Source organism: Heliangelus exortis, chromosome 21 (assembly GCF_036169615.1).
Source record: "Heliangelus exortis chromosome 21, bHelExo1.hap1, whole genome shotgun sequence".
NCBI classification, from domain to species: Eukaryota; Metazoa; Chordata; class Aves; order Apodiformes; family Trochilidae; genus Heliangelus; species Heliangelus exortis.
Genome location: NC_092442.1, coordinates 5,388,680 through 5,412,872, shown reverse-complemented (window position 1 = coordinate 5,412,872; position 24,193 = coordinate 5,388,680). Strand labels below are relative to the sequence as shown.

Below are 24,193 nucleotides of genomic sequence, written 5' to 3'. Positions count from 1 at the left end.
CTTCAGCCTGGTCCCTCTGCCGTGCCCCACCATGGTTTCCAAAGACCTTCCAGCAGGACCCAAAGGTGCCAGGGGTGCACAGGGGCTTGGGCAAGGGGCTGCCCTCCCCCCTCAGCACTGCGGGGCTGCTGCTTCATGGGGGCATCTTCAGCTTCTGTCACTGCTCAAGGTCAATGCCATTAATTGCCATGAGTTATTTTGGCATTAATGGAGATGTCTTATGCACTTCCACTGTAAATGAGGCTGCCAGGAGGAACACGCCAGCCAATATTTCCTGGTGAAGGGAGACAGTGAAATCTACAGAGGCAGGGAGGGAGGGGGCACCTGGGGGGCTGGTGGAGGCAGGAACCCCCCCTGGGGTTGTGGTGGCTGCACCCCCAGGGGTGTGTGCATGCAGGGAGGGGACAGGAGAGCAAGGAAGGGAAGGGCTGCCATGGAGACTTGGTCCCCAAACGCCACTATGGTGGGTGAGGGCAGCGTGGCATTCCCGGGGGGTGGGGGCAGTGGTGCTTCCCAAAAACCCAGGGAACCCCTCCCCAGCCATGCTGCCGGCATCCACGGGCCCTGGGTGAGGGGTAAGGAGGGGACCAGACAGCTCCCGAGGGACTGGTGTGAGGCTATTGTTGGTCCCTCATCCCCAGGGATCACAGCCCCCCCCCCCCCGGCTGTATGAGGGGGCCACATCCAGGCCCTGTCTGTGTTGGTGCTGCAGGGAGCAGGGGGGACAGGGCTGATCACCCCCCGGGTGGCTGGGGGGCAGGGGACCCCCTGGCCATATCAGGGATGGAGAGGGGACCCAAACCCTCCAGAGGGGAGGGAAGTGACCAAACCCAGCTGGGCCCCTCCATTTGGGAGTGGCGAGGTGTGTGCCACCCCCCTGCCCCGCGCTTCTCCGTGCCCCCCTTCACCCCTGGGGGGGCTGTGTGTGTCCCTAAACCTCATTTTTTATTATCCTCCCCTTGCATTGCAGCGGCCGTGGTGCAGGGCTCAGGGGAGGGCAGGGGAGCCGTGCAGCCTCCCCCCCCCTCCCTTCGGTGCTGGGCTGTGCGGGGGGGCCCCTGGGAACCTGCTGGGGGGAGAGGCTGCAAAGCATCGCGCTGCACAGGCGGGGAGCGGGGCTCGGCTGCCACCTCCCCCCCGCTCCGAGGAGGAGGAGGAGGAGGAAGGCACCTCCCCCTGCTGCCCCCCTTGCTGGCACCTTCCCGAGCCCGTTGCGGCTCCGGCCGGGCGAGCGGCCACGGGAGCGGGCGGCAGCGGGGCCCCCCCAGCAGCGGCACAGCACGGAGAGAAGAGGGGGGGCCCGGAGGGGGGCAAGGGGCAAGCGAAATTTGCCGCTTTCTTTAAGGCTCCCGCACCCCGTCTTTGATTTTCCGCTCTTCTTTAATCCGAGGGGGGGGCTGGGGGGGCAGTTGAGGCGGGGACCCCACTCCTGTGCGTGCTCACGGCCGGGTCCCCCCGCTTCCAGCCCCTGCAGCGGCTGAGCCACAGCCCCCCCCTCCCCGCCCCGCTCCGCTCCCCCCAGACTTTGCCTTCGGATGCGGGGCCCCCGCCGCCGAACTGTTCCTGCCGCTGATTAACTGCATCTGCCTGGGATTAATTATTCACCCGCCTGCTTTGGGTTGTGGCTGGTTTTTTTTTCTTTTTAATTATTATTACCGATGGGTTTTTTTTTCCTGAGGGAGCGCTTTAATTTTTAAATTTTAAATTTTTTTTATTTTTTAAAGAACCCCTCTTGGAGATCTTATTTTCATTCTTGGGCATGGGGGGGCTGGCGACCTGCTAGCCCTGCAGCATCATCCTTCATCAGCGCAGCTGTTTTTGGTTTTTTTTAGTTTTTTTTTTTTTACTGCGGGAGGGGCTTACACGTGCTCTTCTTGCCCCCCAACTCCCCAGCTCCAGAAGAGGAAGAGGAGGAGGAAGAAGAAGAGGAGGAGGAGGGGGACCCGCCCCCGCCGGCTGGACGCTCCCCCGGTCGCCAGGCGGAGGGGGGGGTTGCGGCAGGTTTGGGGTGCGGGGAGGGGTGGGGGGCCGGACATGGGGTGCTCTGCTCGCTGAGCTGAGGTGGCAGAGCCGAACCCCTCTAACCTGTGCCGGTCCCCCCCCCCCTTCTCACCAAATTCCGCCGTTGGCTGCTGCTCCCGGCTCGCACGTGGTTGGATTTAGGGGATTTCTGCGGCTTTTTGTGCTTTGGATTCCTTTTATTTATTTTTGGGGTTTTTTGTTTGTTTGGCCACGGGGGGGTGGTGGTGGTGGAGGCTCGGGGCCCGCTTGTCCCCCCGGCTTTCTGCCTGCCCCCCACCTTGCAATGGCCTCTCCGGAGAAGATGCACCCCGGGCCGGCCACGCTGCTCTGCTGCCTCTGCTCCCTGCTGCTCCCCGGTAAGTGCTGCTGGCAGGGGGTGATGGGGGGGGGGGAAATATATCTATTATGTCTATATCTGCATCGGGAGGGGGGGGCTTTGCACCCCTCTTCCCCCTCCAGCCTAAGGGGCAGCCCTAACCCCACCGTACCCAGCTGGGATTCCCCCCTCTCCTGCAGCCTCCACCTCCTCTGCTCTTCTGTGCCCCCACCCCCCAGCGAAATGGGTGAAGATTAGAGTTTATTCCTGGCTTAATAAAATGACAGCTTGTGTTTGCGAGCGTTTGCAGCATGCTGCTTCCCGGAGCTGGGAGCAGGGTGTGTGTGTGAGGGGGGGACACGGGGTGAGGGGGCTACGGTTCTCCCCCCTCCCCTTGTCTCCTTAATGCAGAGCTGCTTTAGCAGGAGGATCAGGGGCTTTATCCGCTATTATCCACTCGCTGATCCCCCAGACCCCCACCCGGGCACTTTCCCACCCTCTTCTGAATTACCAGGCAAGTGCTGTCGAGGTGGCACCGTTTTGGAGTGTGGGGAAGGGGGTGCAGCCCCTGCCATCCCTCTTTTTCTTTCTCCAAACCCCTTTCCCCGCATGGATTTTGGGGGAAGGGTTTTGGGGCTGGCGGTGCTTCCCTTGCCCACGGCCTGGGCAACGGGGGGGTAAGGGGGGGACGGCCCTGCTGCCTGTGCTCGGTTGCTTGAGTTGCATCCAAATCACTGCCGTGCCATGGCCGAACTGCGGTGACATCCTGGTCTGCCCCGGTGACAGCCCTGGGGACGCTGGCACCTCTTGCTGGGGAGGGGTTTTTTTTAGCTATTGAGGCTGAAGTGGGGTCCCGCTCCCTGGGGGACACAGGACTGTTTTCTGTGGGTGCTTATTTCAGATGGTTTCCGTGTAAAACAGATAACCCAGCCAGAGTTGCCTTTGCTGGCAGCTGGCTTGGCCAAGCAGAAAGTGGGGGGTGCTTGCAGTTTGGGGGAAACCACCCAGACCCCTCTTGCCAGCCCATCTCTGACTGTGGGCTCAGCTCAAATGAGACACCCCAAAAACTGGAGGGATCTCTGGACTGTGTCCAGCTCCATCTCGCACCAGCAGCCCATGGCCAAGGCACTTTTTGGGTTCAGGCAGGGCTTTCTTGGGCATCTGCAGTCATCTCCCCTCCTCAGGCTCTTTGAAGGGATGCCCACCCCCAGTGATGAAATAAGGAGAAGGGGGGCATTGCAGGGAGCTGGCAGGGGGTTCCCCCCATAAAAAACTCTGACCTCAACACAGGAGCCGAGATGCTCCAGGCTAGCAAGCACTGTAACTTCACATGGCATCCTTTGGGGGGGCAGATCCTACCCCCTGTGCCCCAAGATGGGGTGTTTGTTTGGGGTGCTGCCTGGGCAGAGTTTCCTGGGCAGAGCTTTTCTCTTCGGGGACAGGGTTTTGGTTTGTTTTTTTTTTTTTTTTTTTTTTTTTTTTTGCAGGCAGGGGGTGGGGAGCACCATCTCCTTCTGCTTCTCAATTTGCCTGGATGAGGTTCAGCTGTCTGGGTCGGCAGGTCTGCAGGTGGTAGGAATATCTCTGTGGGAGTGATCCCTCGGCAGTCGGGTTGGATGTGCCTCCCATTCCCCATTTCCCAGCCCCCCTGTTGCTGCTGGGACATCACCAGCCCTATGGGTCAGGCCTCATCCCTTATCCCAGGGCAGGATCCAACCCTGGGGCTGAGGGATGCCATGGGGGGGTTGTCCCCGTGAAGGGGGTGAGGGGGGGCTGGGGCTCCCCATCCTACTGTCTGTGCCCGAGGGGAGAGAAGCCTCTGCCGGGAGTTTTTTTGGCTCCTTTCAGGATGCGTGGAGGCTCTCTGTGCTGCTTTGGCCTTTTCTGGACCAAATTAAGGTCTCGGAGGGAGCTGGAAAAAAAAGCTGAGAGCTCCTATTTCTCCCAGCCTTTCTTACAAATCGTTCAGGCTGGCCGCAGAGGTCAGCCCGCGGGGAAGCAGTCCCTGCTCTCCTGCACGCTTTTTGAAATTCCCTTTGTTTTTTATTTACAAGGAACCCTCAGCTCCAGCCTCGCCTCTGATTCACCCCGGGAGCCGCTTGGCTGCCGGCCCCGGATCAGCTGCTTGCAGAAATTGGGTTGTTCTTGTGTTTTTTGCTTTTTTGTGGTGGTTTTTTTTGTTTGTTTGTTTGTTTGGTTTTTTTTGGGGTTTGTGTTTTGGTTTTTTTGTTTTGTTTTGGTTTTTTTGTTTTTTTTTTTTGCACCTCCGGGGTGAGATGGCCCCAGGACTCACAGGAGGGATGGACAGATGGACCCTGGGGCTGTGGTGTGGTGAGGGGATGCTGGTGCTCTGTGAAGAAGCTGCAAGGGCCCTTTTGGGATGCAGCACAGGGGGGGGATTTACCCTGCAGATTGCAAAGTAACTCGTGCTGGCCGTGGGGTTGAGCCTGGCTTCCTGCATTTTCTGTCTGCTGGGGCTGGCTGTCACACCGTGCCTCAGTTTCCCCTCTCCTGAAGCCAGCACTTACCCCGAGGCAGTGATGGAGGGGTGGTGGGGTTATTCAGCATCTGTCTCAGCATCCAAGGCAGGGTCGGGATCTTGCACAGCCTCCCACAGCCCCAGCATAACTACGTCCTGCTGCTGGTGGGGATGGAGCTCTGCTGCTCTCCCTGTATCTCCCATGGGTTATTCCCACCATGGGGAAGCCCCAGGTGTGGGGCTGGGGGTGAAGGATGATGCAGTGACCTATAGTGGTTTCATCCCGAGTGGGTGGCTTCAGCCAGTGCACCCCAAGCTCATCATCGGGGGAATGCACACCACCCCCATCCCTGTTTCTGCTCAGAGCATCTCCTCAAAGATTTTCAGGCCAGCAGGTGGAGATGTGCAGTAGCTCTCTCACTGCCCGACCCGGAACAGTCGCTCGGCGTTTGCCCATCTAAAGCCCGAACCGGGCACATACACCCGGGGTTTGCTCGGGAAGAGCCCCCATCCTGGCCGTGCCCGTGGGCTCGGTGCAGCTGAGCATCCTTAGCTCCAGCCAGGAGCAGAAAAGAGGCAATGGGATCTTCCCTCACCCTGGCACAGATTCCCATCTCTGAGCTGGGTTAAACCTGGCACAAGTTTTACCTTCGGTGCTACAGAAATAGGGTCACACACGTGCCCTTGCGTGACCCCAGGACCCATCCCATTTCTCCCCAACCCTGATACCTTAAATACCAACCAGGGTGCTTGTGCTGTAACATGGGGATGACCAAGTTGGACACCCCACCAAGAAACTGCATTTTCTTCTACCCCTTGCGTCCACTTGGTGTTGTCGAGGAAAGAGAAAAAGATGAGGGATGCTATCAGCAGCATGATGGAAATCCTCTGAGTGATGGTTTTTGGCAAACATCAGTCACAGGGCTTGGTACTGGGGATTTTGAGAAATTAGGTACCTTGATACCCTCAGCCAGAACCATCCCTTTTGGGTGTCCATGTGCCTGGGGGAAAACTGAGGCAGAGTACTGGGCAGCAGCAACCCTGGCTGGGATTGCTCAGCAGTTTTTAGAAACCTGGCTGGATTGTGATGTGTTTTTAAGTGCTACTATTTAATTCACTCCACCATGGCTGGCTGCTGAGGTCCCTCCTCACCCAGTCTCTCTGCATCCTAAGAGGAAAGGAAGAACCAGCCCAGCCAGGTCCCTGCAGAACATCCCTGGTCTTGCACCAACACATCCCCTCCCATAGCTCCCTCGGCTCTAAGAGGGGGGTGGGCAGCAGGATGCAGCCTCGTTCTGGGAGATGATGGAGGATGACAGGGGTGCTTTCATGCCATAACCTGATTTCTGGCTCCTCTAATTCCCTGGCTGCAATTCCCTGGCCATGGGTGTGTGGAGGAGTCAGGGAGATGCCCGGGTGCTTCCTCCCATGTGGTGCCCCTCACCACTGCCGGATGAGCGTCCCATCCATCTGGAAAAGGTCACTCTTGCTAACCTAATCAGAGTCTTTTATTATTAAATACATGGCTCCACTAACGAGTGGCCCTCGGGGAGGGAGGGAGCTGGCAGCTCCTGGGGTGGGATGTGCTGGGATGGGGACAGTGTCCCTCCCGAGGAGTTTTTTTCCGTGCACGATGTGTGCAGTGTTGTGAAGCAAGGCAGATCCTGGTGCTCCTTGCCCAGGGGAGAGGAGGCTGGAGCTCCCCATTTCCCTGAAAACTGGGAGACACAAAGTCCTCCAGCTACATGTGATGGTGGCCCAGCATCCTCCACCTTGGGGGAGGCACCAGCCAGGCTGGGGGATTTATGGGCTCTCTCTTCTCCCTGAAATAACCCTGGTTTGCAGAGGTTCACCCTTGGGATGGGGATCTCCTGGGCTCCAATCCTTCCTTTTTTCTTTTTTTTATTTATTTCCAAGCTGTTGCCCAGCCTGTTGCTGCTCCCTGCTGGGCACAGGTCCCTCCCCTCAGTGGGGTGTGGACCCCCTTGCTCTGCCTCCTAGCAGGATGCTTCCATCCAGGCGATTTGCAGTCTCCTGATGGAGCTGCTGTCTCCTGCCGGCGGGCGTTTTCCCGTCACTTGGCCATTTATTTATCATCCCTGACTTGCCAATAGCTCTGCTAACACCCCCAGTGAGTGCTGCTGGGGTGGCTTTGGCCCCACACGCAGGTGCTGTCACCTCCTGGCCCCTGCAAGAAGTTATGGGGCAGATGTTGCCACGATTAAATGGGCTGGGCTGAGCCCTTCCTTTAAATTTTTCTTTTAATATTTTTTTTTAAATTGTTTTTAAGGAAAAGCTGTTTTCCCTCTTGGAAATAAATAAGATTTAGAATGCAACACCCGCTGCTGCCAGCTTGGATGCACTCCTCACCAGGTAGCAGCTAAATTAGAAAAGGAAGGGGATGTACTGGATTCCTCTGTGTTTGATGCTGGGTGGCAAAGTCCTGAGCTGATGAAGCCCCCAGCTCAGTGCCTGTCCCCAGCTCAGTGCCTGTCCCCAGCTCAGTGCCTATCACTGTCACTGCTTCTGGGGCTGGGTGTTGAACTGGATTTATCTGCAGCTCCTCGGGTGCCTCTGGAATTGAATCCAGCTCCAAAGGCAGCCTGACACATGTCACCAGAGGGAAATTAATCGGTGTCTAATCAGTCTGAAACGTGTCACTTGGCACAGCCTGGGCTGGTGGTGGCAGCAGTGGGGGGGGAGGCACATCCTGAGGGCAGATTTGGTGTTTAGGTTTGGGAGGTGCTGGGAGGATGCTCCTGACCATGGTGGGAGGGGACCAAGAGGGGACAGGGGGGATCTGAGCAGGACGTGTGGCATTGGGGAGGTCACTGCATCACCTCCACCCCAGCACTGTGATGTTGGGGGCTTCTCCCTGGGGACCTGCTGACCCTGCTTCCCCAGTCCCCCCTTGGGGTTCTTTCCTGCTGCCTGATCCCACCTCTGCCTCCCCAAGGGGTTATTTGGGGAAATCATCTTTGCCTTCCTGGTGCTGGGAGCTACTCCCACCTCCTGGAATGTCTGTGAGAGGGACCCAGCTCAAAACCCACCCCAGCACATGCTGGGGGCTTAGGGGCTGCTGGCTTTATCCTGGTTTCCCCCTCTGCTCCTTTTCAGAGTCCTTGGGCATCCCTGTGGACATTCATGGTCGGGTGTTTCCTCAGCAGTTTGTTTTGTGTCTGGTTTTTTTTTGTTTGTTTTTTTTTTTTTTTTCCCCTTTAAATTAATCTCTTTGTTTTTCTTCCCCCTCCATGATGGCCCTCTCCTCCTGTCCCCTGGCCTGTCCCTTGCCATGATTTGTGGAAATTGCTCTAAAGTAGCTGCTGTGTAAAAGCCTTGGCTGCTCTGGGAATTTATGGCAGGCTGCTCCTCTGCACAGCACATCCCATTTAGACCATATTTATTTATTCCTTTAGGTTCCTTGCTTTTTTTTTTATTTTATATATATTTTTATTTCACCCCCACTCTCTTTTTAACAATTTCCTGGGGGAAATGCAGAGCTCAGCACCACAGCCTGGAGTGGTGCTGGGATGGTTCCCTTTTGCTTAGTGCTGGAATCCAGGCTGGAGCTGAGCCCCACCAGCATTTCTTATTTTATTGCTTCTGTTGATGAAGCTGAGCTGGACCTTTTGGAGGGTAAAGGACTTAGAAGAAAAGAGAATATAGCAGTGTCCACTAGGCACAAGCACAACCCTGTATTAGCCACCAGAGAACCCACTCAGAGAAAGCACAAATTAGTTTTCCAGGCCAGCACCAGCTCAGTTCCTACCCTGGGTTGGTTTTGTGAAGCCTGGGCTGGTTGGACCCCCGAGGTTGAGCATTGGGGTCCTTGGGATCATGTAGCTGTGTCCCCCATCACTGGGCAGCACTGGGGACCCACAGCATCCCTGTGTCCCCACCTCCCTCCCTTCCTTTCAGCTGGGGTCTCTCATGGCCAGGCACTGGGGGAAGGTAATTTTACATTTGTAACAATTATTCACTTGATTGAGTTCCAATTAGCTGGGGCTGGAGATGGAGGCTCTGGGTATGTCAGAGGGAAAGGAGAGCTTTGTGTCTTCTATGTCACCAAAAACAAAATTCAAAGCTTTGGCTACTGGGAAACATTTTGGAGGTTTCCATGGGGGACCTGCCTGTGTTTTCTAATTTATTTCCACCTCTTGGGTTTTTTAATGGGTTTTTTTTTTTTGTTTTTCTCTGGCTGTGTGGTAGTGTGGAGCAGAGGGGGGTTCATGTTGGGGCTGAGTGAATTTCGGGTGGAGGGAGAAGCCTCTCCCCTTTTTTGATGATTTTGAGGGTGTTCAGAGGTGTTGCCCACACTTGGGTGGGGGTGTAGTGTGGCAGAGCCAGGAGGGGAAGGGATGGGTGAGATGCCTCTTCCCAGATGAATGGGGAGTCGGGGCCACCTCTATCTGGAGCATCCAGGGGTTGGGACAGTCTGATGTGGAAGCTCCAGAAGTGGGACTTCCCTGGCATTTGGGGCTGTGGCCACTGTTGGCACTGTTTCCCCTTCATGCTTGGCCCTGAAGGGAATGTGGATCAATAGATTTTGGGGCTCTGAAGCCCAAGCTGAGGATCCTGTGAGATGCTCGGGGGGTTGGGGGTGGCTTTATGGAGGTTTGAACTGAAATGCAGGTTGGGACATGGGTGCTGGTGTCCTGGTGAGGAGCAGCCAGACTGAGCCTCCTCCTCAGGTGCTGCAGGGTTTTGCTTTGGTCTCCTTGCTCTTGATGTTTTGCGTGGATCTGTCACTTCATCGTCTCATCCAGGTGCTGACTCAAGAGGGGAAACTGAGGCAGTGGTGTGTCCTGCCTGAGTCTTCCTGACTGTCAGTTTGTCACCTTGATATGGGGCAGAATCTGAGGGGAATCTGAGCTTTAGTGATCCCAGCATCACTGGTGGTGCTGGTAGGCATTTACAGAGGGCAGAAGATGAGAGCTGTGTCCTGGGCTGCTGAGGTTGTCAGGGTCCAGGTCCTCTGTCCACTGAGGAAATCCAGCTGCCTCTTCACCCTGTGGTCAGGAATCCTGGTGACCACCAAGTGCCAAAATCCCTTCAGAGAAGTCCTGAGCCAGGCTTGAAGTCAACATGAGGCTGCTTTATAGATGACTTTCCCAGCTTGCTCTGAGACAGGAGAGCCCCACGATGGGCCATGGCCATGGTGTGTAGCAGTGGCAGGACCATGTGGAGCTGGCGTGGGACCATGGGGCTGTGTCCTTGTCTCATCTCTCTGCTGTTTCACCATCTCCCTCAGAGCTGTGTTTGGCCCATGGCTTCATGTCCCCCAGCACTGCCCATTACCACTTGCTGAGTTTTTAACCCTCCTGATATGACCTCAAACCTCCCCTCCCTCTTCTCCTGAGCTTTCTCCTACATGCTCTTCCCCTGCTAAGTGGGGATATACATGCTGGGAGCCCCCCATGGGATAAGCTGGGATCAAGATTCCCCCCCAGGATCAAGATCCCCCCTATGGCAGACAGCTGGGGCTGGGACTAAGCTGGAGCTCAGTGCTGGATAGGAGGAGGAGGAGGAGGCTCTTCAGCCTCAAGACAATGGGTGGGAGCAGGGATGGGGCTGGTGAAGCTGCTGGGGGTGCAGCATGGAGGGGCTGAGCCCTGCTCCCTGTTTGCTTGGGGGTTCAGGGCAAGAAGGGAAGGTGAACCAGCCTGTGTCCCCCCTCCAGCCATAGCTACATCCAGGCTGTCCATCAGCCCCTTTTCACATGGCTCCATCAGTCTGTCTGACCCCAACATCCCCAAGCTGGGGGGACAGGGCAAGAGGGCGACTGGTGGTCACCAAACCCTGCACTGGGGCCCTTGACAAGGGGAGGGACAGGCTGGGGCTTTTGGTGCTGCTTTTTGCTTGGAAGGGGTTCTTTTTTGATTTTAAGGCACTGCTGGATGGGTGCTGTCCCCGTGTGCCCTCCTGGCTGGGGGAATGGCTCAGCACATCTGTCTGGGTGGCTGTGGCTGGTGCAGGACACATCTGGCCAGGCAGATGTGGGGGCTCAACGAGGGGATCTTTGTTTCCATCTCCCTCTCTTCCCTTGGTTGCAGATCACCCCAGCTCCCTGGCAGGAGGGGACACAGGGGAGTCCTGTCCTGCCTTGCTGTGGGGCTGGGGTGGCTTCTCAGCTCCAGGGGGTCTGGGGAGCCCTGGGCCAGTTGGAGCCTGGCTGGGCATGGAGATCTTTTTGCTTGCAGTGGTGAGCTGTGAGGGAAGAGGGACCATATGGTCCCCTCTGTGCCAGCCTAATAAACCCGGGAATGCAGGTCAGGCACTGCAAATCCTGTTCCCTGCAGTGGCTGCAGAGCAGAGCTGGCAGCTGGGTTTAACCCTCTGTCCCCCCAAACCCAGCCAAAGGTGGAGGCTCAAGAGCTGCTATCCCTCCCAGGGTCTCCTAGAAACCCAGGGTCTAGGGACCAAAGTGTCCTGAACTGTTTGCTTGTCTGTCCATCCTTCTGCCTGTCCTTTTTCCTTCCACTTGCCTTTTCTGCCCTGAGTTGTTGTCCATCCTTCCTCCCATCCTTCCTTCCTCCCTTCCTTCCTTCCTTCCTCCCATCCTTCCTTCCTCCCATCCTTCCTTCCTCCCATCCTTCCTTCCTCCCATCTTCTGAGCCATTGTGCTCTCCTTCCATCCATCCATCTTTCCATCCATTCTTCCATCCATTCCCTCTTTTCCCTATCCCTAGAGCTGTTCTCTTGCTGTCCAGCCATTTCTGGTCTGCCTATCTCCTTCCATCCATCCATGATTCATGCATCTTCCATTCTCTCTGCTGGTTCATCTATCCTAATCCACCCTTCCTTGCTACCTAACCAGCATCCATACACTGCTCTATCCCCTTCCCTTCCCTTCCCAGCCTCTGTCCCTCCATGGTGCAGGGAGTTCCACCCTCCTGGCATCGCCATGGGCTGGGTATGGCTGGGCTAGCCCTTCTCCTGGGCAGGATTAATTTATGGCCAAGGAACAGAGATGCTGGTCCTGTCCCCCTCCTGGTGGCAGGTTACAGCATCATTTCAGTGAATTTTGGCTGTGGAAGGAAATCTCTTCTCCAGCTGCTTTTGCCCTCCCAGTGTGTGGTGGGTGGCAGCGGGTGTTGGGTAGGGGGGGGGTTTCTTAGGGTATTGTCCCCATCTCCTTTCCCTGGAGATTTTAAAGGACATGAGGTGACATTATCCCAGTGGGTCAGTTACACACAACCTTTGTGCTGGGCTGCCCACTCCTCCCTTGCTCCTGCCGTGACCTCTCCCCAGGGATTGTGCTCCCTGGCACAGAGCTGTGCCCAGCACGGTGTCCCCTCTGAGGACCCTGACGGCGTGTCCCCAGCATCCCGGGGACTTCTCTGTCTGGAGCTGGGACAAGTTTCATCCCCAGCAGCCCGTATCGGCAGGACTGCCCCTCCCCGTATCCAGTGCTAATCCTTTTATCAGCCCCCTAAGCTCCTTAACTCCCCCTCGCCCGGCAGCAGAGAACTCCCTGAGTGGGCTGCGGGATCCCGCCCGCCCCTTCAGCCCCCGGGATGGTCCTGGCCAAGGCTGGGAAAGGCCCCGGGGTCCAGCATCACGCTGGGGAGGGAGCTGAGCCCTTCCCCGGAGCCGAGCCGTCACATCCCTGCCTTTCCCCGCCGTTTGGCAGGGATAATTTCGGCTCTCCTGCTCGGGAGCCGCTTGGGAGCAGTTGCAATCAGCGTCGGGAATGGGGGGCTGGCGGGGAGCCGAGGAGGAGAGGGGGGGGGGGGACGGGGACCCGGGTCTCCTGGGAGCTGTTGGCAGATGCAAAGACCTTGAGATGTCTTCCAGGCTCCTGCAGCTGCCGGCACAGCGAGTGCCATCGGCTGCACCCGCTGCCTCTCACAGCATCTGCTTCAGCAGGAAGGGTCTGGGGGGGGGTTTCTCTCTGCTTGTGGGCAGCAGGAGAGCTGGATCCCTCTGAGGGGCTTGGGCAGCTCCTGGAGTGCATGGCTGGCAGGGATTGCCTGCTCTGCCTGTGCTCTGTGTGTTCTTTCTTTAAGGCAAAATGGTCAAAATGAAGGACTTGGGGGAATAAGTCTCACAAGGAGTGGCTGCGGGTGGTGTTTAGCCTGGAAAAGGAGGCTGAGGGGAGACCTCCCTCTCTATAACTCCCTGGAAGGAGGTTGGAGCCAGGGGGGATTGGTCTCCTCAGTACCAAGTGGTGGCCTCGAGTTGCACTACGGGAGGTTTAGATTGAAGATATGGTACCCAATGTTCATGGAAAGGGTTGTCAGACCCTGGCCCAGCCTGCCCAGGGCAGTGGTGGAGTCCCCATCTCTGGAGGGATTTCAAAGCTGTGCTGAGGCAGGTGGGGCAGTGGTGGCCTTGGCAGTGCTGGGTTAAGGGTTGGACTCCATGATCTGAGAAATCTTTTCCAACCAAGATGATTTGATGTCTCTGATTCCTAAAGGCCATAGGACCTGCCTAATTTTTGGTAGCAAGCCTTTGGAGAAACTCAGCATCTTTTGTGCATTTGGATGTAGCCACTTGTGCCCTATTTCTGCAAGTGGGTCCGTGCTGTTTCAGCTGGTGTCTTGGCATGGGTGCCAGGGTGGGTGACCAGCACTTTGGGCTCCCCGTGGGTGATACCAAGTTTGGATGTAGCTTCAACACACCCTGGCCCCCAGCCTCAGGCAGCTCCTGAGCGTCCCTCCTGGCTGCACACCCCATCTCCTGCTGAGGGTGGGTTTGGTGAGGCTGGAGCCACCCACTGGGAAGCACAACAATGCCTGAGGTCCTGGGGAGGTCTTCTGGCCTGTTTTGCAGGAGAGAGACCCAGCCAGGCTCTTGCTGCCCTTGCCAGGGTTCTGGGGACTGAAGCCCCAGCACCTCCTTGCTGTGGGGCTGAGAAGCAGCTGAGCTGCTGTAGGGCTCTACAGGAGGATGTCCCACGCTAACCCGGTCTCCATCCCCTTCACAGCCCAGGCCAAGGGCCCAGCCCCCAGCCCCGAGCCCACCGAACCCACTGGTGCCATGATGTTGCCCGTGAGCTACCGCCTGTCCAACACCCGCTTGGCCTTCTTCCTCAAGGAGGTCGGATCCATCCCAGCGGGCAATGGCAGCGCTCCCCTCCAACGCTCCGAGCCCTTCGTCGTCTTCCAGACCAAGGAGCTGCCCGTCCTCAACGTCACCCTGGGACCCTTCAGCACGGGGCTGGTCCTGCCCAAGGAACAGCTCCAACCTTCCAGCACCCTGGAGGTCCCCGACCGCCTCACCGTCAACTGGAAGGTTCGCGCCTTCATCATCCAGCCCCGGCTGGTGGCCAACCAGCCCGTGGTCCAAGTGCTCTTTTACGTAGCCGGCCGGGATTGGGACGACTTCGATGTCACCGAGCGGTTGCCCTGCGTGAGGCTCCACGCCTTCCGCGACGCCCGGGAGATCAAGAGCTCTTGTCGCCTGCGGGGCAGCCTGGCCACCTGCCTGGTGCAGGCGGAGCTGCCCCACGCCTGGTTCGGGCCCCCCCCCGCCGTACCGCTGGGCAGGCGGAAAAACCCCGAGAGCCTGGAGGTGGCGGGAGAGAGCCAACAGGCAGAGCTCTACTACACCCTGCACACCCCCGACGGGGCGGGACAGTGCCTTGGGGAGGCGGCTCCTCGCCGGGGGGCCGGGGGCGCCAGGACCGAGGGTCCCACGCAGCACCCGCTGCTGCGGATCGGCAGCGTCAGCCTCCTGCAGCCCCTCCCCGGGCAGCCCATGCAGGAGCACCGGCTGGACGGCAACGTCTTCATCCGCCTGCCCGACAAACCCCTCAAACCGGGCGAGGTGCTGAGCATCCTCCTCTACCTGATGTCCAACTCCACGGTGGAGCACTTCACGCTCAGGTGAGGTCCCTCCCGTGGGGTGGGTGTTTCTGTGGGGCTGTGCTGAGGCAGCTGTGGGCAGGAGGGAAAGGATGGAGAGGGTCTGTTGTATTTATGGGACTTGCCAGGTGCTGGACTGGGTCTGGTGGGGCTTCAGGAAGGGCAGGAAGATCAGAGGAGGAGCTGGCACAGGACTTTGGAATGTTTTGGGAAGGGGGAAAAGTTTTTCACCCAGAGTTTCCATCTCTGCATTGCCACTCTGGACTGTCTTTACCCTCCCAGTGCTCCCAGTTGCATTAGTTGATTAGGGCCTCATCAGCAGATGAGGGTTCATCCACAGCTGCTTTGTGGACAAAGGGCCACAGGGCTGCTGCCTCATGTTCCCCCATCCCCCCACAGAGCTGGGGTAGGAGCAGGATGGGGCAGTGGGTGGGGGATGTCAAGTACCCTGGTCAGGGGGGATCCCTCTTGCTGCGTGTCCCTAAGGATGGGGAAGTGGAACAAGCCACAGCCACATCTCTTCAGAAGCCATTTACAAGTGTCCCTGTGGCCACCAGTTGAGCAAAGAGTCCCTGGCACGGGGGACGTGGCACTTGAGGCTCTCCTGTCCTTCTCCCAGGGATGCCCAGCCCTGTAGCTCTTGCTGCCAGCCTGGATGCCCATGGGAAGGGTGCCCGGGGGTGAATGTCTGACCCTGACCATGGCTCTCTGCAGGGTGAAGGCCAAGAAGGGAGTCAACCTGCTCAGCACCAAGTCCAGGAGTGGGCAGTGGCTGGTGAGCTCGGAGCTGCTGACGGGTGGCAAACATTCCACTGCCACTGTTGATGTGGCCAAGGTGGATGGTGCTGGGCCCAGGTAAAGGACTCCCCCTTTTATACCCCCCCTGGGTGCCTGTTTGTCTGCAATGCCACTGGAAGGGGAAACTGAGGCATGGAAGTGCACAGCCCAGACTATGGGATTTGGAGGAATCAAAGGGAGGGGGGAAATGAGCAACTTTGGGGTCACAGCCCCATGGCTGACTGAATCAGAGTGTCCCTGGGGCCACCAGCCCCCCATGTTCTGTATGGCCACCACCCCAGGAGCTGCCAGACCTGCTGGCTGTGAGGTCTCCTCTCCCCCTGCCCCCTCTCCCCGCCTGCCACCACTTCAAATCAGCCTGGAAAGGTTAGAGACGGAGGATGAATTTAAAGTGATTACAATCACCTTTTAGACAAACAACTCCATCAAATATTAAGGGAACAGGGAGTGTGACTGACTCAAAGCTGTGTTGCCCTCCAGGCTGTGCAACCGGAGGAGTTTCCTTCACTGGGGACCTGGGGGCTTTTGGCAGTGCTGGCTTTTCAGGATGGATCCTGAGCTTTGGGGTCATAATGGCCAATTTACGGTGTTTTGCACCCCAGAAGCTGCTTCTTAAGTATTTCCCCCAGTCTGGGCAGTCCCACTCTTGTTTCTGCTGTGGCTGAGGGCAGATCGTGCTCGGGGAGGGCAGGAGGTGGTGGCTGACCCCTGGCAGAGCTCCTGGCACCCCATGGTGAGGAGTCCCTGTGCCAAACTGCTGCTAGTTTGGACCTGCAGCTCTGGATCACCCTCCAGCCTGTCTCTCTGGCAGTGCTCAGCCTTTCCATCCCTTCCTGCCTCAGGGATGCCCCAGGATTTGCTCCCTGTCTCAGCTCTGGGTCCCTCAGTCCTCAGCAGTCACATTAAACATTGGGTTTTGATGAGCTGATGGTCTCAGGGCCATTATCCCCTGCTGGTCCCCTCTATCTCCCCTGTCCATCCACCCTGCATGTCCCCATGCCTCAAGTCCCACCTCAGTGTTGTCCCATTTGCTCGCTGGGGTTAAGCCCCTTTCTCCCGTGCCTCAGTTTCCCCATGTGAACTCCTTTGAAGGGGCTGCAAAGTCAACAACTTGGGCTGTTTGGCTTCTTGCCATCCCCAAGTGCTCTCTTGGGTGTGTGGCACTTGGGAGGTAATGTGTGGGAGATGAGTGCTCAGGCAGGACCAGGGCTGCTGCTTTTGGGGGCACACATCATGGTGGCACTGGCAGCATGGGCCCCCCAGGAGGTGGGGAGGCCCCGAGATGGGGATGCTCTGCATCACTACATGGGACTCCCCAGTGCTGACCCCGGGGTGTCTGTGGGACCCAGGGCACCCAGCTCACCCTGTCCCCTTACTGTTCCCCTGCCCAGGGATGGGGACTCCTCCTCAGAGATCATGCAGCTGGATTTTGAGATGGAGAACTTCACCAGCCAGTCCGTGACACGCCGCATCCTGTGGCACATTGACTACCGGGGCCGCAACCCCCCGCCCGACCTGGAGAAGGTGGTGACAGAGCTGACAGTCATCCAGAGGGACATCCGGGCCATTGTGCCCCTGGCCATGGTGAGCAGGGACTTGTGTCCCTCCCTTCTGCTTAGCTTCTCTGGTTCAATGGTGGGGATGGGTTGGGGCCACCTGAGGGATCTCCCACCAACCCATCTGCCCTGTAGCACCTCTATATCTATACATCCCACCCATTCCTCCTTGCCCCAGGGGGACAGACAGGCTGCCCTCTAATGTGACAGTCCCCTTTGCACCCCATCCCCAGGACACAGAAATCATCAACACAGCCATCCTGACGGGGAGGACAGTGGCCATCCCCGTGAAGGTCATTGCCATCGAGCTGAGCGGTGTCATCGTGGACGTTTCGGCTATGGTGGAGTGCAGGTCCAACAACGAAGACATCATCAAGGTGGGTGTGGGAAGGGAGGGGGTTTTGTGACCTTAGCAAGGGGCTAAGCTTCCCCCAGGGGTGCTGAACCCCAAGAGCTGGATGAGCCGGGGCTGGTGGCTGAGATGTGCCACATGAGGCATCCCGAGCGTCATCCCCTCAGTGGCTTCAGTCCACGGGTGCCTCTCCCTGGGACCTGTCAGGAGAAGGACAAGATGCTTTGTCACTGTCCCCAGAGAGGCCACGGGATGGCCAGAGGCTTGGTGTTGGCTGGCCCCAGGCAGCATCAGTAGCCGTGGTTCTCATGGCTCTTAGTGCTGATAAAGTGAAATATTGTCACCTCGCCATGGGAGCTGCACATTCCCAGTGGTGGCTTCACTCCTGCCTCTGGGTGACATTTATCTCCCGTGTGGATTGGCTGCTGGGCTGAGCTCAGGCTGGGGCTGGGGACTGGCTCCAGCGTGGTGCTGGGGGATGAACTGGGGATGATGGAGGGAAAAGAGGGGCTGGAGGACAGGGCTTGATGGGAGAGATGCTGATTAGGGGAATGCAGAAGCCATCGCTGCAGTGGCAGTGGTTGCCCATGCATCTGCTGTGCCAGCAGCCTGTCCTCCAACCCTGCCATGGTTTTTCCATCACCAGACTCATTCATCCAGATACAAACTCTTACCACTGTATGTATCCATCTATCTACCTGCTGGGTTATTCTGTCACCATGTCTGTCTGTCTATCCATCCATCCATCTGTCCATCCCTCCCTAGACATCCTTCTCCCAAACACCTCCCATCCCTCCCCCTGCTCCTACCCAGCCACCCCACCCTCTCCATGTCCCTGCTGTGTGTGGGAGCAGCAGGGAGCCCTGCTGAGGGGCTGTCATTGCTGCTGTCCCCACGCTGAGGGACACAACCCCTCTTCCCCATCTTTGCCAGCAGCCACCAGCTGCTCTCCCAGCTGAGCTGGGGGTGATGGGCAGAGCATCAGCCCCACTGCCCCGTGCCCCACTGGGACTTGCTGTCCCCAGGGGTCCGTGGGTGGGTGACAGCCAGCATCCCAAACTGTTTACCCAATCAATTTCTTTGCTAAAACTCTGCTCTGTGCCATTTACAGCGCTGGGTCTAATTTATGGAGACGGGTCCTCCGCAGCGTGATAAAACACTGGAGCAATAATACACTTCAGGATGGACTCCAAGACACTTAAACTGTTTAACGGGCTGCCTTTCTACTCATAAATCTATTTACACGCTGTCCCCAGACCTGGGGGGGGGAGGGGGGGGGGAACACACCAGACACATGCACACAAGCTGGGGATGAATAATGCATGGAGCAGCCCTCCGGCCCCGGCTTCGCCTCCCGCTCGCAGCTTTGTGCAATTTCTTGCTGAGTTATTTTGTGTTTTTGCTGGAGCTTTGTTTCCGAGGGAGCTCTCGGTTACCCGCTGAGATTGGGGAGCATGATTGTGGTGTCAGGGCTCTAAACCTGGTGCATAAATCAAAGCTTACAGTGGGATGCGCTGTCTGCTACTGTAAATAATTGAACGGGAGAGGAGGGCTGGGGAGCTGCCGCCGCCTGTAGCTCCGTGGTGGTTGTTCCTGTGTGTAATGGGGAAGGGAAACACCCTGGTTGCCAACCGTGTGAAAGTGCCCAGAACACCTGTGAAGGATGGTGAGAGCATGGGTGGGTGTTGTCACCCCTTTTGCAGTGACACAAGGTGAGTGCCTGTGCTCAGCCCAGAAAGGGGAACCTCGAGGTAGGGCAGATACAACCCCCCCCTTCCCTGCCTGTGTTATGGCCCTGGGGACTGTGTGCCTGCCTAGGGACAGGCGTGGAGATGTCCCCATCTCTGCTGCCAGCCATGTCAAAGGGAGATGTTGAACCTCACCTGCTATGGGAATCTTTCTTAGGAGCCCCCCAGGAGCCAAATCAGCTCAGTGTGGATACAGCCACAAGGACCGTGCTCACCCACAACCACCAACTGGGATCCCACCAGCCATGGTGGTTCTGCCCATTCCTGAGGGGCTTGGAGAAGATGTCTCCTTGAACCCCTTCTTGAGGCCATGCAAAGGAGGGGGCTCTTGGCTGCAGAAGAAGGTCTGGAGGTGCCTTGGCTTGGAGCCCGGGCAGACCTCAGCCTCTGCCTTCCCAACACCTTGCTTGAGATGCAGGGAGTTTCTCCAAACGAGCATATATCTCATTTAAAAGCTGATCAGCAGTCACTCCATCATCAGGACAGGCCTGATGTGCCAGGATTATTTTTTTTTTTTCTTGTTGTTGTAGTTTCAACCCCACCCCAAGTTGCAAAGTAAGTGGTCCCCAGAAGAAGATGCCAGGGGGTATTTATTAGCTAAGGAAAACAACAAGCAGCAGCCCATCACGTTTATTGTGATAAATGACACAATATCCAGAGCACTCCTTTGCTGGAGGCTTTGCCTGGGAGCTCATCTTTATTCAGCTGCCGCCCCAGAGCTGAGTTTGTCTTTTCAGATGTGCTGAGCTGGTATCTCTGGTGGGAAGCCAAGGAACAAACCCTCCTGCACTGCTCCTCTCTCCCACAGCTGGGGAACTGGGACTTCCCAAGGCTCTGCCTCTTCCACCAGCCTTGGGGACCAGGAGCACCTCGTGGTGGGCTTTTCCAGCAGAAACATGGAGCTCTTGTAGAAGCCAGGCCTTGCTCCTGGAAATACAAAATTCCTGCAGCCGAATGACCATCGGTGCCCTGAGATAAGTGGGGAGGGAGACAAGGATGCTGTCACCTCCACTGCCAGCTGCCTTTCAGAGTGGACTCAACCCCTTATCAGCCATCTGAGAATCCACGTCGGAGAGCAGCTTGTTGGAAAGAAGTCCTTTGGAGAGTGACTGTGCCTCTGTCTGAGCAAACAGCTTGGATGCAATTCCTGATGGTGCAGAAGGGATGGGGGGAAAGGGTCCAGGCTGGGATGGTCCTGGCCCACTCACTGGGCAGGGGAAGGTGGTGGTGACTTCAGTGGCCTAAGCCAGAGGGCAGGGGCTGCTGTGGCAGCATCTTCAGGTCCTTAATTGGCTCGGATGGGCTGGCAGGTCCCCCCAGGACATGTTTGGGTTTGTAGCACATTTAACTGATGGCATTTGCATAAATAGGAATTAAAAGGGAGAGAGAAGATAAAGGTGAAGATGCAGATGGAGTCCAGAAAAAGTTCCTCCTGGGATGAGCAGGAGGGATGGGGACAAGGCACTGGTGGGTACCTGTACACAGGCACACGGCTGGTCCATGCTCTGTGCCCTCTGGATGTGGGAGATTTTGGGACAAATGTCCAGGATCAGCAGTTTGTGACCTCTGTGAAGCTTCTGGGGTAAGATTCAGTGCAAGGGCCGAAGAAAGTGAAGCACCAAAGGAAGGAGTTGGGTCTGGTTGTGTGTGTGTCTGTGTCTGTGTGTCTGTGTGTCCATCTGTCTCTCCCCACTCCTCTGAGCTGGGACTTGGGGAAGAACATCCCTGCTCCTGGGGCCACTTTTAACCAGGTACACGCCAGATGAAATTCTGCTTCTCCAGCACTTCCCAGCCTCCAGGCAGCCTCTTGCCAGCATCTCTGGTGTATCTGTAGGGGCATTCCAACCTCCCCCATCCTTCCTTCTCCCCAGGTCTCCAGCAGCTGTGACTACGTCTTCGTCAGTGGAAAGGAGTCACGAGGCTCCATGAGTGCCCGGGTCACCTTCACCTACGAGCACCTCTCTGCCCCTCTGGAGATGACAGTGTGGGTGCCCAAGCTGCCACTGCACATCGAGCTGTCAGACAGCCGGCTGAGCCAAGTGAAGGGCTGGAGGGTGCCCATCCTGCCAGACAGGAGGTGGGTGCTGCTGACCCACCACACCTGGAGAAGGTGGTGGTAGTGGGTTGATTGTCTTGTTCAGCTGCTTAATGAGAGGGTTTTAAAAGTGGTGGAGCCAGAATCATCTCAGGGGTCTTCAGTGAAAAGGTGAGATCATGGACAAGGGTTGAACCTTTGTATGGAAGGAGGGAAGTTTCAGTGAGGCTGGTCAATTCCATTCTTGGTAGTGGTCAGAACTTAGCTGGATGAGGGCAGGAGCAGCCAGGCTCTGAAGTAAGCCCTGTTTTGAGGTCTGGAGACCTCCAGGTGTCCACCCCAGCCTGAGCTGGCTTGTCCTCTCTGCTGGTTAGGGGGCAGAGATGCTGGTGACCCTGTTGCTGAAGCCATCAGAGACCTCACGGGCAAGTGGCATCTTTTGGCTGGGAGCTACTGTTGGGTTTTTTGTTTCGGTTTATTTTGTGACCTTGGATTTGTCCCTGCCCGGCCACTCCTCTCCTGTCCTGGAGGTGCTGAAGAGCCCCAGCAGTGAGGACCTTGGCAGCAGTGCCCACCCATTGTCCCATCCTACAGGTCGGTGAGGGACAGCGAGCACGAGGAGGATGAAGAGGAGCGGAAGCAGAGCCGGGGCTGTGCCCTGCAGTACCAACACACCACCCTGCAGGTCTTCACCCAGTTCCACACCACAGCAGCAGAGGGCACAGGGCAAGTGGTCACCATGCTGGGACCAGACTGGTTGGTGGAGGTCACCGACCTGGTCAGCGACTTCATGCGCGTGGACGACCCGCGGGTGGCACACATGGTGGACAGCTTCACGCTGGCTGGGAGAGAGCCTGGCACCACGCTCTTCAAGGTACCTCCCCCCAACTCCCCCAGCCACCCTTCCCCAGCTTGTGTGGGGGTGGCAGGTGGTGACACGGGCACCCTCATCCCCTGCAGGTCGTGTCCCCGCTCATGGAGGCGGTGCTGGGCGAGACGCTGGTGACGGTGGCAGAGGAGAAGGTCAGCATCACCGACCTGAAGGCCCAGGTGGTCTCCAGCCTCTCCTTGTCCCTCCACCCCAGCCCTGGTAACAGCCACACCATCATTGCCCGGACATCCGTGCAGCAGACCCTCAGCTTCTTCAAGCAGGTGAGGCCTGGGGGGGCTGGTGAGGGATCTGGGGTGGGACAAAAGATCCATCTGCAACCTCCCTCCCCCCTCCCTTTCCAAATCCTGCCCACAATCGTCCTGGGCCCCCTCCAGACACCCCGGTGACCCCCCCAGCACCCCAAAAACCTTCCTGCAGACTTACAAGCAAGCCCTGCCTAGCATGAGCTTTGGAAGGAATCCTGTCTGGTTGCCAGCGCTGGTAGCCACATCTGGCACCTCTGGGGCTGGGATTTGGGGTGAGTCTGGGCAGGTATGGGGAAAACTGAGGGATGAACAGGAAAAAAGGAATAACAAGGTGACGGTGGGAAGGAACAAGCTGGATGATGGAGGGGTGACGGGTGAATGGGACGGAGAGAAGGATGCAAAGGAAGGATGGCTGGGTGGAGAGATGGGTGCTGGTGGGACTGGCATCCTGCTGGGCAACCGGTGCCTGTGTTGGTCCCGCAGGAAGCGCTCCTGAGCCTCTGGATTTCCTACAGCGACGGCACCACGGTGCCCCTCTCCCTCTATGACCCCAAGGACTACAACCTGGTGGTGAGCAGCCTGGATGAGAAGGTGGTCTCGGTGACACAGGACCGGGCGTTCCCCTTGGTGGTGGCGGAGAGCGAGGGCTCAGGGGACCTGCTGAGGGCCGAGCTGGTCATCTGTGAGAGCTGCCAAAAGACCAAACGCAAGAGCGTGCTCTTCACAGCCTTGGCCAGCGTGCGGGTCCATTTTGGGTCCGAGGAGGACCCAACCTATGACTATGACCACGTGCCCAGCAAGCCAGGGCTGGTGGAGACAGGGGCGAGCACCACCCTGCGGGCAGAGGTGGAGAAAAAAGCAGAGCCAAGCGAGGACAGTAGGATGTCCAGCGCGTCTCACCCCACCGAGGACTTCCCCACCATCCCCACTGGCTTTGTCCAGGTGACCAGGGGGCTGACAGACCTGGAGATAGGCATGTACGCCCTCCTCGGGGTCTTCTGTCTGGCCATCTTGGTCTTCCTCATCAACTGCATTGTCTTTGTGCTGAAATACCGGCACAAACGCATCCCTCCGGAGGGCCAGACCAACATGGACCATTCCCACCACTGGGTCTTCTTGGGCAACGGGCAGCCCTTGAGGGCTCACAATGACCTCTCCCCCCAGCCCGAAAGCCCTGGGAACCCCCTGGAAAACGTCCAGACCTGCTGCCACGGGGACCACCACAGCAGCGGGAGCTCCCAGACCAGCGTGCAGAGCCAGGTCCATGGCCGTGGGGACGGTTCCTCGGGGGGCTCCACACGGGACCAGAGTGAGGACCCACTCAACTCGCCCACCTCCAAAAGGAAGCGGGTGAAGTTCACCACCTTTGCCACGCTGCCCTCTGACGAGCTGGCCTACAACTCCATCCCCATCGCTGATGAGGAGGACTTGGAGTGGGTCTGCCAGGACATGGGGCTGCAAGACCCCGAAGAGCTTCACAACTACATCCGCAGAATCAAAGAGATCGCTTAACGCAGGGGCAGAGGGGATTGGGGGGGGCAGGGAGGGAGGGTGGGGAGAGGGGCTGCCACGCTGTGCCACACCGTGCCACCTCACACCATGCCACCTCACGCCATGCCACATCACACTGGCTGTTTCCCCCAGGGCTGGAGACCCAAATTTGGCTCACTTGGGCGTTTCTTCTTCCGCACATCTCTCGTCCTCCTCACACCCCCCCTTGGAAGGCAACCCCGGGGGCCTTTTTTTCTTTGCTCTTTTCCGTATGGTTTTTTTCCAAGGGGAGGCACTGGCACACGTGCAGCCCCACACCCAACCCCCAGGGAGGGGGCAGCAGGGGAGGTGAGCTGGGGAGGGAGGCGACAGGAGGTGGATGGGGACAAAACCTCAATGCAATGTCCCAGGGTGATGTGATGGATCCTCCTGGGAGAAGAGGGGAAGTGT

The 24,193-nt window shown here is 57.7% G+C and overlaps 1 protein-coding gene across 1 annotated transcript; it reads left to right on the top strand.

Moving 5' to 3' along the window:
- Positions 1–1,214: 1,214 nt before the first annotated feature.
- TMEM132E (transmembrane protein 132E) lies at positions 1,215–23,805 on the top strand. The gene is made up of 9 exons (XM_071765155.1): positions 1,215–2,378; positions 13,747–14,647; positions 15,341–15,481; positions 16,816–17,008; positions 17,214–17,357; positions 20,952–21,157; positions 21,710–21,989; positions 22,076–22,267; positions 22,736–23,805. The coding sequence occupies exons 1-9, from the start codon at positions 2,306–2,308 to the stop codon at positions 23,762–23,764; spliced, it is 3,159 nt and encodes a 1,052-aa protein (XP_071621256.1). The 5' UTR covers positions 1,215–2,305; the 3' UTR covers positions 23,765–23,805.
- Positions 23,806–24,193: the final 388 nt, after the last annotated feature.

Bases quoted from the DNA above. Each gene is read 5' to 3' on its own strand.
- TMEM132E (XM_071765155.1), top strand. From the start codon at position 2,306: ATGGCCTCTCCGGAGAAGATGCACCCCGGGCCGGCCACGCTGCTCTGC. The intron at 17,009-17,213 runs GTGAGCAGGGAC...CCCCATCCCCAG, and splicing joins CCATTGTGCCCCTGGCCATG to GACACAGAAATCATCAACAC. The intron at 21,158-21,709 runs GTGGGTGCTGCT...CCCATCCTACAG, and splicing joins CCCATCCTGCCAGACAGGAG to GTCGGTGAGGGACAGCGAGC.